This window comes from Zalophus californianus, chromosome 9, assembly GCF_009762305.2.
Source record: "Zalophus californianus isolate mZalCal1 chromosome 9, mZalCal1.pri.v2, whole genome shotgun sequence".
NCBI lineage: Eukaryota > Metazoa > Chordata > Mammalia > Carnivora > Otariidae > Zalophus > Zalophus californianus.
Window position 1 is genome coordinate 10,955,569 of NC_045603.1, and position 18,881 is coordinate 10,974,449.

At 52.7% G+C, this 18,881-nt stretch overlaps 1 protein-coding gene across 2 annotated transcripts in view; it reads right to left on the reverse strand.

The window, feature by feature from the left end:
* CYTH4 (cytohesin 4) overlaps positions 1-7,050 on the reverse strand; it is a 31,000-nt gene extending 23,950 nt beyond the window's left edge. Inside the window, exon 1 of one of the 2 annotated variants that reach the window (XR_003520073.2) lies at positions 6,797-7,050. Coding sequence is in view for 1 of the 2 variants with exons in the window: in XM_027595096.2 (XP_027450897.1) it covers positions 6,797-6,815 (19 nt within the window). In the remaining variant the exon portion in view is untranslated. The remainder of the gene's footprint in view (positions 1-6,796) is intronic. The other variant, XM_027595096.2, reaches the window with a different exon arrangement.
* Positions 7,051-18,881: the final 11,831 nt, after the last annotated feature.

An 18,881-nucleotide genomic window follows, 5' to 3' on the forward strand; every position in this document is an offset into this window, starting at 1 on the left:
CATCTTGGACTCTGAGATGGAACTGAGTATTGAGATGGGGAGGCACCAAGCAAGTACTCAATAAATGGTAGGTGTCCAACAGATGTATAATAGGTGCTATGTTGTGCCATCAATTCTCCTCTTCAGGACCAAGGCCCCCATTCTCTCGGGGGCTGGGGGTGGGATTGGGGGGTAGCCTGCTGCTGTCACAGCTGAGTTCTTCCCTAGGAACCTAACTCGGCCAAATAGAGCTGCCCCACCCAAGGATATGCCCCTCCCAAAGGACAGCCCCTGCATAAAAAGCCACGACCTTTTGCCTACTTTCTGGACCTGAACCAGTATTGACATAGACTCTGCCAACTGAGAAGAAGCTAGGTCCCCAGAAGGAAGGGTCCTGCAACGCTGGGGCAACTATATATGATAATGATATACTGATAATGTCTGCCCTGCTCAAGTGGTCAGGATGGGTCTGTGTGACCCACAGAGTCATAAAGCCATCTGAGCACAAGAGTGATCCTTCATAGTGGCTCCCTCAGGAACAGCTGTGAACAAAGGGTTCCAGTAAGCCCCATGGACAGGTCACCCAGGCCCCTGTGTCATCCACTGTGGTTGCATCGGGTCCCTTAGCTCACACTATGTCTGCATGGGTAGGTCCCTTGTGATCTCTCTGGCAAAGGAGCAAAACACCTGAACTTGGTTCCAGAACGGGCGGCTTAGTGTTTGGGGACAAGTAAAAACTGGATAGCTGTGGAACTACAGCCCTCCTCAAAGGTGCCCCGGAGAAACAGTGGTGAGAAATCCTCCCAGTGGGGAGAACTGGGCCAGAGCACCTGGCCATCCATTTCATGGGCAAAGAGCAGGGGCACGAAGTGAGAATACACATGCATATAGGGTGTGAAAATTAATAAAAGGAAATCTCTGTTAGAATGGAGTCAGGGGGCCCACAGGGAGAGCTCTCACACCCTCCTCAATTGCAGACCCGAGAGAAGGAGACACACCTTGCAAGAGGGAGGCTCTTCTCCTCCCTCAGCAACAGCCCAGCGGATGAGAAAGTCACAACTCAGCCAATGAAAAGCCACTACACATCGAGCTCCCAGTTAACTCCAACTTTCCAACTCCCCTCTGCTCTAGGAAAGAGCCTCCTCTCCTGTGTTCTGTGGACTTGCCAAGGGTTTGACCATAGCTTGCTTGTCCTGGATTGCACTTCTATACTGTTCTGCAACAAACCCGTCTTTGCTCGTAAAATAACTGGGAGTTTTATTTTTTAAGGTTAACAATGACCAGGACAGCATGGCTTGACATCTTGGTCCGAGGCTGGAAAGAAGGAAGATTGGAAGATTGGGAACAGAGAGGTCTAAGGAAGAGCAAGTGGATGGTCCCCTAGGAGTGGACATGGAGCGTGAAGATTTATTTTTAAGATTTTATTTATTGATTTGAGAGAGAGAGAGAGAGAGAGAGAGAAGGAGTGCAAGTGGTGGGGGGAAGGGCAGAGAGAGAGGGAGAGAGAATCTCAAGCAGACTCCCCACTGAGTATGGAGTATGGAACCTAATGCGGGGCTCAATCCCCCAACTCTGAGATCATGACCTGAGCAGAAATCCAGAGTCGGATGCTCACTGGACTGAGCCACCCAGGCACCCCGAGGGTGAAGATTTTTGTGAAGCACACTAATGCGCCCCAGCAACCATCCACCAGAGGAGAGGACCTGCACCACCAAGCAGACAGAATGACTGGCCGGTGACGTCATCCTGTCTCTGACCCGCCAGCCCAGTGCTGGTACAACTCTCTGAGGATGAAGCCGCCATGGGGTCTGGGCGGAGGATGCATGTGGAGCCACTCAGCTAGGCTTCCCCAGCTCCTGCGACTGCTGAATATCCCAACTGCCACAATAGAGACCCATTGTTTCCCAGGAAGGCCACCAGCAACTTGGTGGCAAGTTGATTATATCAGATCCCTTCTACTCTTAAAGGCCAGTGATTTATCTTGACTGGAAGCCACACATGTTCTGGACACACAGTGGCCCTTCCTTCACATGGAGCCTTGGCCGGGGCCCCTGTCTTGAGGCTTTCAGAGTGCTTGATCGGCCCACTCACTATGAGTACCGCCCAACATCACACTGGACCAAGGGACTCTCTTTCTTCTTTTTGTTTTTTAAGATTTTATTTATTTGACAGAGAGAGAGAGAGAGCACAAGTAGGCAGAGCGGCAGGCAGAGGGGGAGGGAGAAGCAGGCTCTCTGCTGAGCAGGGAGCCCGACGCGGGACTCGATCCCAGGATCCTGGGATCATGATCTGAGCCGAAGGCAGACGCTTAATGACTGAGCCACCCAGGCGGCCCTCAAGGGACCCTATTTACAGTGAAGCCGGTGTGGGAGAATATGGCCCTGGCCCTGCTGGTCCTCTCTGGCACTTCGCCACCAGAGGCTGCCAGCCTGACAGAGCAGAGGCAGAGCTTCGTGAAGGTGCAGCAGAGATACTAGCTTGGAGCCGACATCCTGCTTGGACCGGGCACCGTCTACCGGGATGCAGTATACACCCTAAACCAACGACGGTTAGTGGTGCTCTGTCCCCAACAGGTCACCGACACAGATCCAGGCACACGGAGGAGGAGTGACTCCGTGTACCCTCCTCCTGGTGACCCCCATTTGGGAGTTTTCCTTTCTGTCCCTGCCACTCTGAGCTCGGCAGGCCTAGAGAGCCTGGCTTCCAGACAGAAGGGGGAGGTGGTACTTATACCAGGGGACAAAGCAAGAGGCCCGTTAACCTTCAGCTCAAAAACCCCTACTTTATGCCAGTAGCTCTGTATAAATTGTGCCTTTTAATCCTTACAGCTCCTGGAAGTGGCCAGGACCCCAGGAGACATGTCGACACGCAGTGCTCTCTCCCTCTCTCTCTCCCTCAAGTCTCCCCACCCCCATGCCCTGTTCATCTCCTTTGTTCCCATGCCTCCCCTCCCCCACGCAGACCACAGGCTCGGCCCTGGATGACTGCAGGGCATCCTTGTGTCTCCCTGCCTCCATGCGGCACCTCCAATCCAGTCTCCCACGGCGTCCCCGTGTCCTGGGGACAAGACCCCGAATCTGCCTGGGCCCACCAGTCCCACAGGCACAGCCCCATCCTCAGCTCACACTGCGCCATCCTTGCGCCGGCCCTCGGCCTCCTGGACGTCCTCCGCTTGCTCCCACGTGGGCCCTCCCCACGTCTGTAATGCCTTTCCTTCTCCCCTTGGCCTGGTAGCTCCCATTCATCTTCTCCCCTCTCAGGTGCCCTCTGGTGCAGTGTCTGGGGACACTCTCCCTCACGTCCCTCCTGTCTCCGCAGCGGTTCCAGGATCTGCTCAAAAAACAAGCTATCTGCTGGGGGCGGGACGCTGCTGGGGCCCCTACTATGTGCCAGGTCCTGTGGGCTCCAGGCTCTCGCCGTCTTCTATCCCACTGGATCCCGATGACAGCTCCCAGAGGAAGGTCTGTCTGATCTCATTCTATACACGAGGCACCCGGGGCTCAGAGAGGTCCAGTGACCTGCCTGAGGTGACACAGCTGGAGAGTGGTGACACCCAGGCCCAGCTAGGACTCCGAGGCCACCGCCCTGATGGGGATCTTCTGATGCCAGATATTTTCATGCAAATCATCAAAGCCCCATCAGACACTAGCCCTGGTGGTCCTGACATGGAAATGCTGACCATGACGATGTGTTTGAGAATGAAGGCCAGATGCGGAATGATGCCCACAGTCGGTTCCTCTTTCCCTTTCTGGGGAGTGAGAGAGAAAACCAAGCCAACTTCCTCGAGCTGGGGAGACTGAGGCACAGGTGTGGGTGGAGAGTGTTCTTGGGACAGTGGGATGGTATGGGGGTGGGGAGGGGGGTGTTTTGCCTTCTTTCTTCACAGAGCTTCTTTTGGGGTTTGACAGGCATGCTAATGGATCCCCCCTGTCCCCTTCTGGCAGGATTCTGACCCCAACAGGATTCTGACCCCTGTGCTGTCCCGAAGGTCATGGGAAGCACCCCACCTTCCAACCCTTCACCTCCGTGTTTCAAGAGGGGATTTCCCCCCATTTCAGAGCTGAGGGCACAGATGTTTCGGGAAGGGTGACAAGGACACAGAGTGAGAGCCTGGTGATGCTGGAGTTTCAAACACCAGAGCAGCTCATGGGAGGCACATTTTGATAACAATAGACATAAAACTACAAACAAATAATAAAAGGAGAAGGACCAAAGCCACCACCATGAACTCTGTTGACTCCTCCCTTGGCTCTGAGTTTCCCACCTCACAAGGGCTCCCCGTGGACGACGGGCCCCACCCACGCTGAAGGCTGAGGCTGCCCAGGCCAGCTGGGGGTGCCCTCGTGCCCACCCTGACCTGTTCCGCAGCTCCTCCTGACTTCCCCTTTGTCCTTCCTCTTTCCCATCGTATTTTTAGAAATCGTTCTGCTTGCAGCCCTGCTTCCAGAACAGCTGGCCTTGCTTCCCCTTTCCAGGGCAGGAGGAGGGCGCGATCCTGGGGCCCCGAGGGCAGAGGGAGGCATCTGGGAGTCTCAGCACGAGGGGCACTGGGGCAGAGGGGGTGTCTGGCGGAGCTGCTCCCCGGCCCAGCCCCCAGGGCTCTGTGGGTGTTGTGTGGCTTCCTCCCCACCCCCAGAGCCAAGCTGTATCTATTTTTGACTGCGCCCAGCCTCCCTGCACCAGCCCAAAGGTGCTATCTTTTGTCACATAGGGGCTTTGCTGCCTGGACCTCTAGCCTTCCCGGCAGGCCTTGGGGGAGGGGGCCTGATCTGCTTCTGGGCAGAACACACGGCAGGAGGGGAGGCTGTCCTGGGGGACCTTGGCCACCATCCTGTCTACAGTACAGATGGGGAGCCGGAGCCCACAGAAGGAAAAGGCCCATCACAGCCAAGGGTGGGTTGGTGCCGAGCTGGGACCTGAGCCAGGTGGGGCTGACTCCCAGTCCCTACTTACTCTCCCAGCCCGGGCCGGGAGGATGGTGCCCACTGACAGATGATGAATCTGAGCTCAGAGAGGGGAAGTCACCTGGCTGTGGAGGAGCTTTGATTAAGACCCACTCTGGGTAATGGAGGATGACCTTCCTTCCTTCCCTCCGACTCCTCCAGGAAGTCTTCCCGGCTCTCCCCCTCCCAGGCAGAAGGAGTCGCTTCCTCATCAGCCCTGGGTCATTGTGCTGCAGGATCTGTCTCCCCCTCCCCCACATACTGGACCAGCAGCTCCCCCACGGCTGGGCCCACAGCCAGGTCACTGCTGTCCCCAACACGGCCCAGCATAGGACCTGCACACAGGAGGACTGTTGATAGCATGAATGAATGAATGAATGAATGGACCAATCCATGGAGATCTCAGACCTCCCAACACACCACCTGCATTGACTTTACTCAGGCCACTTTTCCCCAGGGCCAGCCTAAACAGAGCAGCACCCCAGCTTCTGGCCTCCCGTCTCCCACAGCCCAGGCTAACCCGTGGCTCTCCTTGCAGGCTCTTGTCCCTGCTCGGGCCCCCTGACATCAAGCAAGTCAGCCCTCTCCTCTAGTTCACCTCTGGGAGCCTCCGTTTCCTCATTGTGGAGACAACCACCCTGTTCTGAAGGACTCAGTCTGTGAAGCCCCAAAAGAACAAAGTAAGAAGGGTGGGAAGCCAGGCAGTGTGTGCGGACATGGCCCCCCTCCCTCCTGTCGCCTCCTATCTGCTGAGTGACCTTGAGCCTGGCGCTGCTCCTCGCTGGGTCCCCTCTTGTCTTCTAGGCACCACCTAAGACATACTCCTGGAGCCCGCCCAGTTTGTGAGCCACCTGCCACCAAAAGCCCAAAGGCTGTTGAAAGGGATGGGTGGTTCTCTAACTGGGTTCCCCAGAGCCTGCCGGGCCCAGGAGGCCTGGGCGGCGGGGTCAGACCGCTCCGTGTTAGGTTTTGTTTGAAGAAAGGGTTCTATTGCTCACAGGGTGGATGTCATCTGAACCTGGGGACCTGGACAGCTCCTGGTCGCGCTCGGCTTCTGGACTTCCAGGCCATGCTGGGATGGTCTGAGCACAGGGCACAGAGGCTTTGTCCCACTTCTCCGTGCCTTGCAGCAACGCAGCACCATCCTGTTCTCTCCCCTCCCAACTGTGCAGACTGTGCCTCCCCTCTTTCCCCACCGGACATATGGTCCCGCTCATTGGGGAGGGTCTCGGCCCTGGTTCTCTGCTGCTCCTCCCTGGCCCCCCTCCACCGGCACTCGAGGCGGTGGCCTCAGCCTCCCCAAAGGCAGTCCTCACACCCCATCCCCAAAGGCCAAACGGGAGCTGCAGGGCCCTTGTGCCGCCCAGACAGCCATTGTCACCAATATCATCATCTTCAACTCGAGCAACCTTTCTTGCACTGACGGTTCCTTGTCCCGGGAATATTCCTTCCCCAGAAACCCATACGGATCACTCCCTCCCTCCTCCAGGCCTCTGCCCAAATGGTGTCTCCTCCTGAGGCCTTCTCGACCACCTTCTCCCATCATCCTTACCTACTTGGCTATTCTTCCTCCTGCTTGTCACCTCCTGACATATTACATTAATACCTTTACTGTCTGTCTCCCCCTCTAGAGCGTGAGCTCAGGCGGGCAGGAACAGGGCCTGCTTTGTTCACTGGACTCCCAGCTCCTGGAGCACAGCCTGGCACCCAGCCTGAGCTCATAAACATTTGTTGCTTCCTTCTGCATGTCCTACCTGTCTTAGATCTATTTTTGTATCGATTCCTTCCAGGATCCTGCGAAAGCAGGCACTATTATTGTCCCCATCTTACAGAAAGGAAACTGAGGCCCAGAGAGGTTGGCCCCAGGTGCTTACCTGGGTGGCACAGGTCCATTCTGAGGCCCTGGGGAAGGGTGGCCTGTACCGCCTTTGCCTGCTGACCCAGCTGCTGCTGGAGCTGGCGGGGCAGAGATGTGTCACCTCGGCTACAGCAGGCCGCTTCCGGGTGGCCCCGCCCAGCCCCGTGTGGGGAGGAAGTCAGTCAGTCTGCTGGGATCTGGTGTGGAGGCTCTTGACACAGCAGCACTTCCTAAAACCAGCAGTTTCGTGTCGCAGGGACTCTTTGCATTTTTGGGTGCGGGCATGGGAGATTTAGAGACAACAGAGACAAAGGGAGGGGTTGGGAGATAAAAAGGGAAAGTGAGACGCACCGACGTGCGCGCGCGCATGTGCGCATGCGCACACAGCGAATGGTGGTCGCTGGGGGCCACAGTTTTCTCCAGCGGACAGTGGGCCATTTACTTAGCAACCTCCTCAGATATAAGCTGAAGTGTCACCTCTGGACAGCTGGGCCCCAGAGATTCTACCCTACAAGCTCTCTTTTGTCTACTCTCCCTTGGGAAAAGGAAAAGGGATTCAGTGCTATAAGAAAGGCTTTGCTTTTCCTCCATGACATATCTGGGTTTTTTCCTATCTAGTGACCAATTGGCAATCATATGTTTAGTTTCTCTTTTCCCTCAGGCTGCTAGGAAACTCAGAGTCAAATCTGAGGCTCCTTTACAGCTGCCCTACTGTAGCATATGGACTTTGGGACCAGGCTCAACTGTGTGACTCTCAGCTCTGCCGCTTGGGACTGGTGAGAACTCAGGCAAGGCCACTTATCTGCAATGAGCCTCAGTTTACTTACCTATAAGAGGGGAATGATAATCCTTACCTCAGGGTTACAGAAAAGATGGTGGGAGAGAATGTGCGTAAGATGCTTGGGATAGTGGGTCCTCAATGAGCACTATCTCCTTTCCCTCTTGGTTTCGATTTTCTTTCTGGTTAAAATTCCCAATTTTATTGCTTGTGAATTTTCTGCAGGCTGATCCAATTTCTTTGTGGAAAAAAGTGTTGTGTAAAGAAATATCTATAAAATAAATGCTCACGCGGTGTAACTTTTTGTGGCACCCATCGATTTCTTCATCTGTTTCCCTACCAGGCTAGAGGCCCCATGAGGACAAGGTCACCTCCGTGTCTCCATGTCTGGTAAGAGCAATGAAGGAAGGAAGGAAGGAAGGAAGGAAGGAAGGAAAGGAACATAGGGGAGATAGTGTGGTTGATGCCAAAGTTGGCTACATTTTCCACCCTTCCCTGTGTGCACCCCCCTTTGCAAGGCTACCCTGCTACTCCTCCCATCAAGAGGTGGAGTCTATTTCTCTGCCCCTTGAATCTGGGCTGGGCTGTGTCTTTCTCTGGCCACCTGCCTGCCCAGCTTCCATGGGAACTAGCCTGGGCTAGCCTGCTGGGGAATGGGAGGCCATGCAGAGAAAGGCTCAGCCATCCTGACTGCCACCTGGTTGCAGCCTCATGAGTGAAACTGGGCAACAATGGGAGAAGGACCATTAAGTGGAGTCCCACCCTCATGGCTGTCCCATAGCACTGTGAGAAATAACAAATGTTTGCTGTTTTGAGCTACCAAATTTTGGGGTGGTTTGTTACGCAGCGAAAGCTCACTGATACAGGTGAAATCCAACACCTTCATTTCATTGAAGTGGAAACCGAGGCTCATTTCTGGGACACGCTTTGACCAAGTTGGAACTTGAGTTAGTGGCCAGCTCAGGGCCAGACCTGCCAGTCTTGTGCTCTCAGCACTCTTGGAACCAGCCCCCCTGTTGCCCGCGGGCCCATGCCTAACTCAAGGTCACTCTCTAGGAAACTTGTTGAAATGGTCTCCATAGTAAACTAGATTTTTCTCTACACATTGGGGTCTGAGGCATGAAAACCCATTTCCTGGGTCACTTCAAAAACAGAAATGGGGAGGAAGGTGTCATTCCCCATGCAGAAAAGTTAACACATCAGGATTGGGACTGTGATCCTTTACAAGGCCTGCTTGCAGGTTTGGCTTTTGGCTGGTGTCTGGGAACTTGGGTTTCTATTGTTCTCTGATGAGAGTGGCTCACTGAGCCTAAGCTGTACAAATACCGTGGGTTATGCTGAACACCTACTTTTGTTTTGGGTGTCTGCAAGTTTCGTATATGCTGGGCAGAGGGTGCCTACATGCCTGGCCCCCAATAAAAACTCTGGGTGCTGAGTCTCTATTGAGCTTCCTGGGTTGACAGCACCTCACATGCGTTTGCACACTTTGCTACTGGAGGATTTAGTGCCTCCTGGCTGGCCCCACTGGGAGAGGACTCTTGGGTACTCACACCTGGTTTCCTATGGACCTCACCCCAGGCACTTTCTCTGGGTTTGCTTTGTACCCCTTTGCTGTCATAGATCAGAGCTGTAGGTAAGACTATGTGCTAAGTTCTGTGAGTCCTCCAGGTGAATCACCGAACCTGAGGATGGTCTTGGGGACCCCTGAAACATGCCCTAATGCTGCAGCCAGGCCCAATGGATGGACCTTGCCTGGGACCACAAGCTGGCATCTGGGGCTTCCCGTTCTGTCTGAAGGGCTGGTTAAATGGTTCAGTTATTATGACTAACTTGTTCTTTAAGACTCAACTCAAATGCCACTTTCTCTGTGAAGCCTTCTGTGATTGCACCTCCTTTCCCTCTGCTCCTCCAGCCTTGAAGGGACCCTCTCATTGTGGGTGGCAATGGGTTTGGTAGATTTAATTAGAGGGGAACCGTGGGGACCTGGAATCAAATCCCAAATCAGCACTGGCTAGTTGTGTAAATTTCTCTCATCTGAGCCTTTTTTTTTTTTTTTTGTCATCTGCAAAATGGGGACAGATAAAATTAGGTTTCTTTATATGACACAGAAAACCCAAATAACAGTGGTTTAAAGAAATTAGAGGTATATTTATCTCTTATGAGAAAGAAGCCTGAGGTAGGTAATATAGGACTGTTCTCATAGAAGCCTGGGAATCAGGGATCCAGGCTCCCTCTAACTTTTTGCTTCTATCCTCAAGATCTCCTCATGGCCCAAAGTGGTTGCCTGATGGTACCTGAATTTCGGGTAGGAAGAAAGATGAAGATGGGAAGGGCTTCCTTTAAAGGCCTCTTCCTGAGGCTCTTTCTGGCGTGAGGTCAGCCCTTTTCCCTGAAATGGGTGTCTGCTTCCTCCATATGAACTGCATGGAGGTCCATAGTTGGCTGTGGAACAACACACAGCAGTCTGCAGACATGGGATCTGGGAGGTCTTTAGACAGCCTCCACCACCACCATTTATGGAGTGCTCACTACATGCCAGGCACTATGCTAAGTGCTTACACATCCTTTCATTTAATCTTTTCCACAACCCAACAAAGTGTATTACTATCCCTGCTTTATAGATGTGGAAACTGAGTTCAGAGAGGTTAAGTTACTTGCTCAAGGTCACACAGCCAGGAAGAGGCAAGCTCAGATTCAAGCTCTGCGCTGACTTCATTCCCACTCTGAACTTATGCAAGCATCACTTTCAAACATTTAGAAAGAAGTTTAATAGCTTGCCAACCTCTTGGGGGAGAGGTAGGAAAGGTCTGGCACTTGAATCCAACTGTAGTAAAACCATGTAGGTGATGCTTTCTGTTGCCCACAAGCTCAGAATTCCTCACCTGTTGGACATAGCTGACTTGAAGGCAAGAAAGCTGGAAAGAGCTTAGGGATGGTCTAATTCAATGACCTCATTTACATGTGTGATAACTGAGACCTGGAGAGAGAGGGTCTTAACAGAGTGAGTAAGGGGCAGAACTGAGACCTGGAGAGAGAGGGTCTTAACAGAGTGAGTAAGGGCTCAAGGGCTCTGCCCTTGAGCCCATTTGGGCTGTAGAGTCAGAGTAAACCTTCCATCCATCCATCCATCCATCCAGTAGATGTATGTACATTCACTATGTGCCATGTGCTGTTCTTGGCACTGGCACAAGACAGACAAAAATCTTGGCCCACGTGGGGTACATGGTTGAGTCACCTGGACTGGGTAGGACATGGCAGGTAGTGGGCAGGGTGTGTCCGGGATGAATCATCTCTGAAGTCCCTCCCTTTCATAATTTTCTCTAATTTCTCATTTTTTTCTCTTGACTAGGTATTGGCCTGGCAGAAGAAGCACCCCTGAATCTTAGGACTGCTGAGGCTCTGGCCTATGATACTCCAGCTGCAAGTGGGGCTTCAGAGGGGGCTTTCCAAACGTGCCTGATATCCCCCTGACCTGTCATTCCTTGTCCAGTTTGGCCGCAAGACTTACTGGGAGCCTTTAGCACAGGGGGACAGGAGGAAGCTGGGCCTGGGAGACAGTCCATGGCTCAGTAAGTCAAAGGCAGGGATGGGGGTCAAGGGCAGCAGAGAACACTTTGGTGTCCAAGTTCATGTCAAGAAATTGCCCCTGATGAGATAATTGCACACATGTGGAAAAGGATGAGCCCATGAAGATTCTTCCCAGCATCCCATTGGTAACGGGGGCATTTGGGAAGAGTCAAACGCTCATCAGGGACTGAATGGTTAATAAATTATGCTGAGTCCAGATGATGGGCCAGTGTGAGTCATTGAAGAGAATAATGAGGATGTAGAATTCAAGCATCTTTTGGTTTTCAGTATAGCTTAAGCGGGAATTTACTGGCTCAGTTCCTGGAGAGTGGAGGATGTGGTTGACCTTGGGGATATGGAAATCAGAGACTTAAGATGTCTTTCTCTCTCTCATTCTCCTGCCCATTCTCTCAGTCTGTCTGAGCGGTTTCTTTCTTAGTTGGGTTTTCTCCATAGTGCAGCCAGTCCAGCCACAGACAGCACCAGGCTCACATCAGATCACCTTTGACTTTGGAAAGACGGCCTACCAAAAAAAAAAAAAAAAAAAAAAAAAAAAAATCTTAGGGAAAGACTCTGATTGGCTAGGCCTGGGTCACATGCCTATCTCTGGACCAATCCCTGCAATATCATAGGAGGAACGCCATGATTGGTCAGGACTGGGTCACATGCCCTGGCTCCTCGTCGGGAGGGAGGTGAGAGGGGAAGGGACAGGCCCGCGAGAACAGCCAGGAGAAGGGCAGTCCCTTAAAGGAAGGAAAACTGGGTGGAAAAAGCAACAAATGTCCACTCTGGCTGGTTTTTTTTTTTTTTTTTTTTGGTAAGTTTTGACTTTTTAGTTTCTCTTGTTTTTATGATACAGATGATCCTAGACTGTATGGATTGGTATGGAATATTATCCTCAACCTCCGGCTGAGTGTGTGCACGGGGGTCGGAGGCAGACTCTGGAGACAGACTGCCCCGGTTCCAATCCCGACTTTGCCACTTTCTCACCGTGGTCTTGGGCAATTGATCCCCAGTTACCTCATCTGTAAAACGGGCATAATAATAGTGCCTACTTCATATCATTACTTTGAGAATTAAACAAGTTAACCCATGTCAAGCACATTTGAGTGGTGGTTGGTGTGTTGTAGGTTTTTGATAAATGTTAGCTGTTGTAGATGCCTAGAGAGAGGTTGTCAGCCTGACTGGGGTCAGGCAGGTAAGCGAAATGAGGACACAACAGGGAATGGTGGGGCTTGTGGCAAAACGGGGAGGCTTGTCCCATGTGAAGTGGGCAGCTGGTCCTCAGGGCCAGCAGACTGTTGCCTTGAAAAGACAAGAGCTTGGGATGGTCAGATCTCCGTTTTTCAAGGATCACTGGATTTATAAATTTGTGTGTGATATTAATAAGCAATTAGTTTTTTTTTTTAAATTACAAAATGCTGAGCTGGGGAACAAGGTGAAAGTCAACAAAATGGTTGTCTCTGGCTCATGGCTTACTTATTTGATGCCTGGGCTACCAACACATGATGGAAAGATATTCACCAAAATGTTAATTAACAGATAGTCTCTGGGTTGTGGGATTTAAGGTGGTTTGAACTTTCTGTGCATTTTCTATGTTCGTCTGAGACTTGGGCTCAGATCCCAGCTCTACCCGTGTGGCCTTCCCCTGTGAGTCGGCTTCCTTATGGGCAAAGAGAAGATAGGAATGCCTCCTTCTTTTGTGTGGAGGAAATTGCAAAAGCAAAACGTGTAAAGGTCGTGGCCCAGTATTCAGGGTACAGGTGTGTATGGGATATAGGGCCAGCCAGTATCTAGCTGTGCCACCCGGCTCGGACGTCTGAGAACGTGGGCCCTCCCCAAATGTTTGACTCTGAGCGTGGGACTTGCAAAGTGGAATTTCGAGGGGAGGGGAGTTGTTAGGTGAGAGTCATCATTTCACACTGAGTTCCTGAGTGTGACCCCAAGTGCTGGGTGCTAGGGACAGAAAACTCAGCAGCTACCACCAACACTCAGTGGTAAGACTGTGGCTGGAGGGGCTCCGACCCATTCGGTGAGGACTTCCCAGAGCAGGGATGCCCGTCCAGAGTCTTGGATACTTGTACAAGAAAGGAAAGACTCCTGTAGAAGGTCGATTAGGAGTGTGTGCTTCAGCGAAGGTGGGGGTGGGACGTGTTCCAGGTTGAAGGAACAGCATGAATAAAGGCTCAGAGGCTTGAGATGGGGTGGAGGGCAGGATTGGGAGGAATCCAGACCCGGCCCAAGTTCTGCCTCAGGTTTCCCCCTCCCCCGACTCCTCCTCCCAGTCCTCCACCCTCCACTCAGCTGCTCCCTGACTCCCACTTCCCCTTTCCAACACAGGCGGCAGGAGTTTCGGGTTGAGACTGTAGTTTCTGCTGGGGACCGGAATACAGACATTTGCACATCAAGCATATGTATACATGCATGTCACGTGCACACGGGAGGTGGCCCTGGGCTCTTCCTCCTCGAAAGCTCACTTCAGTGGGGCCTGGGAGAGGCAGAAGCCTCCAGTGGGCCTCGGTGGCTGTGCTGTGGGGTAGGATGGGGCCGAGGTCTGGGGTTAGCCAGAAGCAGCATCTCCCTAGGCTGGGCCTCCCTCCAGGTTGCCAGATGGCTTGGGCAGTTTCAGGTGTCTGTACCTGTTTGGCCACACCCGCCAGGGCTCTGCTCATCCCATTTGGTCCGGGCAGGTCCGTGCTCACACCTGGATGCAAGGCATCCTGGGAAACGGAGCACCTGGCATTTGCAGCATGTCGGTGGGAGATGGGCTTCCCCAGCCAGGGAGGCAGGATGGAAGGGGCTGCTGGTGGGAACCAAGGTGTTAGCCTGTGGAGCCCTGGCGGGAAATGCTACCACAGGGACGGGGGACGGGGAGGAGGGAGCAGGTGGAGGCCCAGGAGGAAACCAGGCATGTCTGAGACCCCGAGTTGAGGGCCTTTGAAGAAGTGGTCAGCAGTGCCTCTGGTGGGTGTTGGGGAAGTGAAGGTCTCTGGGCACTCAGCAGCTCGGGGTGAGAGGTGGTGAGGCAGGGTCCACAAGCAGGGGTAGCTGAGGAAGTGGAGGCAGAGAGGTCGGGTATCAAGAAAAGATCAAGAGGTGGGGTCCACTGGAGCAGGGGTGGGGGTGGGCAGGGTGTTTTTAAGGAGTGACTCTACTGGAGTCAAGCCACCAGATACCCAGGCATCTGTGGCTGGAAGGGTCACTGGCAGGAGGGGTGGAGGGCCCAGGAGTGGTGGGTCATCCTGAGGGGAAAGGCCGGAAGATTCCCCTGGCCCAAGGGCATCTCCAGTGTCTTCCTTCCAGACCAACACAGAAGCTCAGAGGCGCTGCCGCAAACACACAGGGATTCCAGTCCAGAGTTTGGTTGTGACTTGTGTGTTCTTGTGGTTAAGGTTGAGTCATATTTCTGGGACATCAGTTCTAGTTATTTGGGAGGCCACGCCTCTAGAGTTTTTGTCAGTCCTTCAAAGATTGAAATCTGATACTTGAGGATTTAAACTTATGGCAGGTTCAGTCTGCCGTGGAGTCTCATTCTTTTGGCTCAAAATTGTGGTTATAGACTTTGACAAAGTGCTCCGTTGACACATGTTCTCATGGGTCCCCTTTCGGCCATTTTGGTGTCATCTCTGGGCAGGGCTGGGGCTCCCTGGGACCTCCAGCTTTGAAAGCCAACTGATCACATTATTCTTCTGCAGGGGCTTCCCACTGCCCTCCGGATGGCATTGAGACTCCATAACATGACCCAGGAGACCCTCTGGAAGCTGATGGCTGCCTGCTGCCCCATGCTACAGCACTACGGACCATCCTTCTTTGTCTTGGTCAGACCGTGTTCTCTTATGCCCCAGGGTCTTTGTATATGCCACTCCTTCCACCTGACTTACTCTTTCTCCTCACCATCTCTGGCCAGCTCCTACCCATGCTTTAGGTCTTTGCTTAAACTGTGCTTTCTCTGGGCATTGTGTCCTAACCCGAGTGTTCATGGCTCCTGCACAGCCTGCCAGAATCATAGCACCCATCTAACTGCTCACTCAAAATCAGTTTTCATCACTAGAGCATAAGCTCTCTGAAGGATGAGGCTGGGTCTATCTGATAGGCCTGTGGTGCTAAGTAAGTTTTGTTGAATGAATACTAGCTGGGGTGGGGGCCAGGGATCTCCCACATGAGCTCTAAGGGTCTGTGGATCCCTGACTCATGATGGCCCGCAGTAGTCAAGTGCCATCTAACTAAGGCAGCTTGCTGCCCAGCAGGTCAGAGTCTGAGCATCTTCACCGCCGCTAACCTGTGTCAGGTGGTAACGCTTCCTCCCATAGTGACCCTGGGAAAAAGCAAGAGCGGAGTCTATCAGCAGTTTCCAGCCATTTTCCAGCATTGAGCTCGGGTCTTCACCCTCGCTCTGAGGTTGGCCATCTGCGTGTTGGCAGGGTAACTCTGTGAATCAGAACCGATAGTTATCCAGAAGCTGGGTGAAATAGACCAGCGTGTGAGCTTGTGACCCCTGAATCCCAGAACATTCTGCTGGAAGGTCCTCAGGGGCGTCTGAGGTCTCTCCCCCAGTGAAGAGAAAACCGTGGCAGGGGCGGGAGGCTGGGGGCCTGAGCACCCTGAGGCTTGTTTTCATTCTGTTTTCCTACCACCCTTTCGATCCCCTCAGCTGCCCCTCAGGCTCTGTGTGCTGGGGAGGAGGCCACATCTGGTTTCTCTGTGTGGCCCCAGGTCCACAGGGTCCTGAGACAGGTCTGGCATAGACGGGGTGTGCACCTTGCCCAAAGTCAGCACCAGGGGGTGTGGGACAAAGGACTCCTGACTCCCACCTGCTAGAACCTTCTATTTGAACCTGAATTTTGAGGCCAGGACATGGGGCCTCGCAGGTGGGGGTCCCACTGGGTGTGAGGGGTTTCATGAAGGAATCCCCTAAAGGTAGCCAGCACTGGGCCCAGCCTTGGGGCAGTGGGAGGGCCTGGCCTGGGTCCTCAGCTTCTGGGAGCCTGGGTGGGGAGGAGAAACCAGACGGGGGTGGGGTGGTGGGGGGCGGTAGACAGGGGGAGGGTGAGCGGGTAGGGGGACTGGAGGGTCTGTCCCCTTGGTCACCCCCTTCCTGGGATTTCCTCGGGGACCAAAGGCAGCTCGCGGGCTCTGCCCTGTGGTGGCCGGAGGGATGCCACTCAGAGAAGTCACAGCCTGGGACTGGGTGGGGCTTGGTCTTGGGGTGGTGACCGTGGCCAGGACTGAGCAGAGCCCGGCAGCCCTGCCTTCCCTTTCCCTCTCTACTCCATCCCTCCTGACCCTCCATTGCTGGCCTTAGGGTGGCGGTGGGGGTGAAGTGGTGGTGGTGGGGGGGCGACAGGGAGGTGCTGGGTTGGTAGGTGGGCCCTGACCAAGGGGAGGCGGGTGAGGTCATGCAAGGGCTGGTTCAGATCTTATCTTTACTTAAGTGGTGGGTGGTTTTGTCCACCATGATTTATGGCTTTGATTTTGATTTATAAAGAGATCACAAAATATTATTTATCTTATCTGCGAAGTTTTGGCCTCCCCCTAGATTCTGCGCCTGAGGTGATGGGGGTGTCATGCCTCACCCTCACCCAGCCCTGCTGGGGGGAGGGGGCAGGTAGGGAGTGGCTGGGCTGCAGCTGGAGTTCTGGAACCCCCCCGACTGTTCCCTTGTCCCCCCTCCACCTTCATCACCTGCCTATCCCTTCATCACCTGTCCATCTTCCATCTGTCCATAGTTAAGAACCTGCATTCTGCATTTAGACGGTCCGAGTTTGCATCTTGGCTGCCCATCCTGGGTGAGCTGTGAAAATTAAAAATTTTGCGTGTCAAAACCCACCATGAACAGAATAAAAAGGCAACCCACAGAATGTGAGAAAATATTTACAAATCATATATCTGATAAGAGATTAACATCCAGAACATACAGAGAACTCTGTGGATAATGCTGCTGTGGACACGGGTGTACAGATATCTCTCCAAGACCCTGATAAGAGATTAACATCCAGAACATACAGAGAACTCCCAAAACTTCTAAAATAAAAAAGCAGGGGCACCTGGGTAGCTTCATTAAGTGTCTGACTCTTGATCTCAGCTCAGGTCTCGATTTCAGGGTCGATCTCAGGGTCGTGAGTTCAAGCCTCACGTTGGGCTCCATGCTGGGCATGGAGCCTACTTAAACAAAATGAAACAAAACAAAACAAAAACGAAGCCTGATTCAAAAATGGGCAAAGGACTTGAATAGAGGTTTCTCCAGAGAAGACATACCAATTGCTAATGAGCACGTGAAAGGATGCTCAACATCGCTCATCATTAGGGAGAAGCCGATCCAAACTCCAATGAGATACCACCTCACACCCGTTAGGATAACTTTTATTAAACAAACAAACCAAAAACAAGTGTTGGTGAGGACGTGGAGAAATTGCAACCTGTGGGCACTGTTGGCAGGAAGGTAAAATGGCGGAACTGCTGTGGGAAACAGTATGGTGGCTCCTCAGATAATGAAAAATAGAATCACCAGATGATCCGGCAATTCCACTTCTGGGGATACACCCCAAAGAATGGAAAGCAGGGTCTTGGAGAGATATCTGTACACCCGTGTCCACAGCAGCATTATCCACAGTAGTTAAAATGTAGAGACAACCCCTGTGCCCCTCACAGATGAACGGATAAGCAAATGTGCTGCCTCCTTACACTGGAATATTATTCAGGCTTAAAAAGGAAGGAAATTCTTCCATCCGCTACAACATGGATGAACCTTGAGTTCCTTATGCTCAGTGAAGTAAGCCACAAAACGACAAACACTCCATGGTTCCGCTTATATGAGGTATTTAGAGTAGTCAAAGTCATAGAGGCAGAATATAGGAAGGTGGGTGCCAGGGGCTGGGGGATGAGGGAGTGAGAAGTTAGTGTTTAATGACCGAGTTCTGGTCTGACAAGGTGGAAAGAGCTTTGGGGACTGATGATGGTGCTGGTCGTACAACATTATGACTATCGAATACCACCAAATTATCTGCATAAAACGGGTAAGATGCGAAACTTGATGTCACGTGATTTTATGGCTATGGTAAATATTAAAATTGGCTCCCTCAACAGATCTGGAGCTCCATAGCAAGATCCAGTTTGGAGAAATGTATCTGGGTGTCATCAACATGCAGGTGACAGCGAAGTCATAAGACTGCATGTGCTTGTTCATGGAAGCTTTGGACAGTTGAGTTCAGATCCCTGTAGAAACCAGCATTATGGGGTCCAAGCTGTAAGAAGGGCCCAGAGCTGAGGATGAGATCAGAAAAGTAGAAGAACAGGAAGAGACTAGTCGAGGGAAGGTGAGGGAGGGAGCTGGAGGCCTTCGTCGTTGATGCTTACCCGGCATCTGCTCTACCTTATTCGGACGTAGGTCTTTTGGGGTCACCACACCTCCACTTCCAGTCCATGTGATTTATGAGGCTCCATCCCTAGATCCAGGAAGGGGGTGGAGAAGGCAACACAGACATCCAGCTCATAATATTCCATCTCCTGGCTGTGGTGATTGGTTCAAGAGTGGACCTGTGACCAAAGTAGGGTCAACGGGATTCAACGTGGGATTTTTGCTGGAACAACTAGGGAAACGAAACTCCTTTCCAGCTGTGATTTCCAGCCGGGAGGATGCTGCAAATCTGGAGTGCCACCAGAGGGATCCTGACAAGAAGTGAGTGGGCAGATGAAGAGCAGGAGATTGAGTCTGGATGATATCCTATGAGCTTCTGGATCCACCAATGCCCGAAGCCTG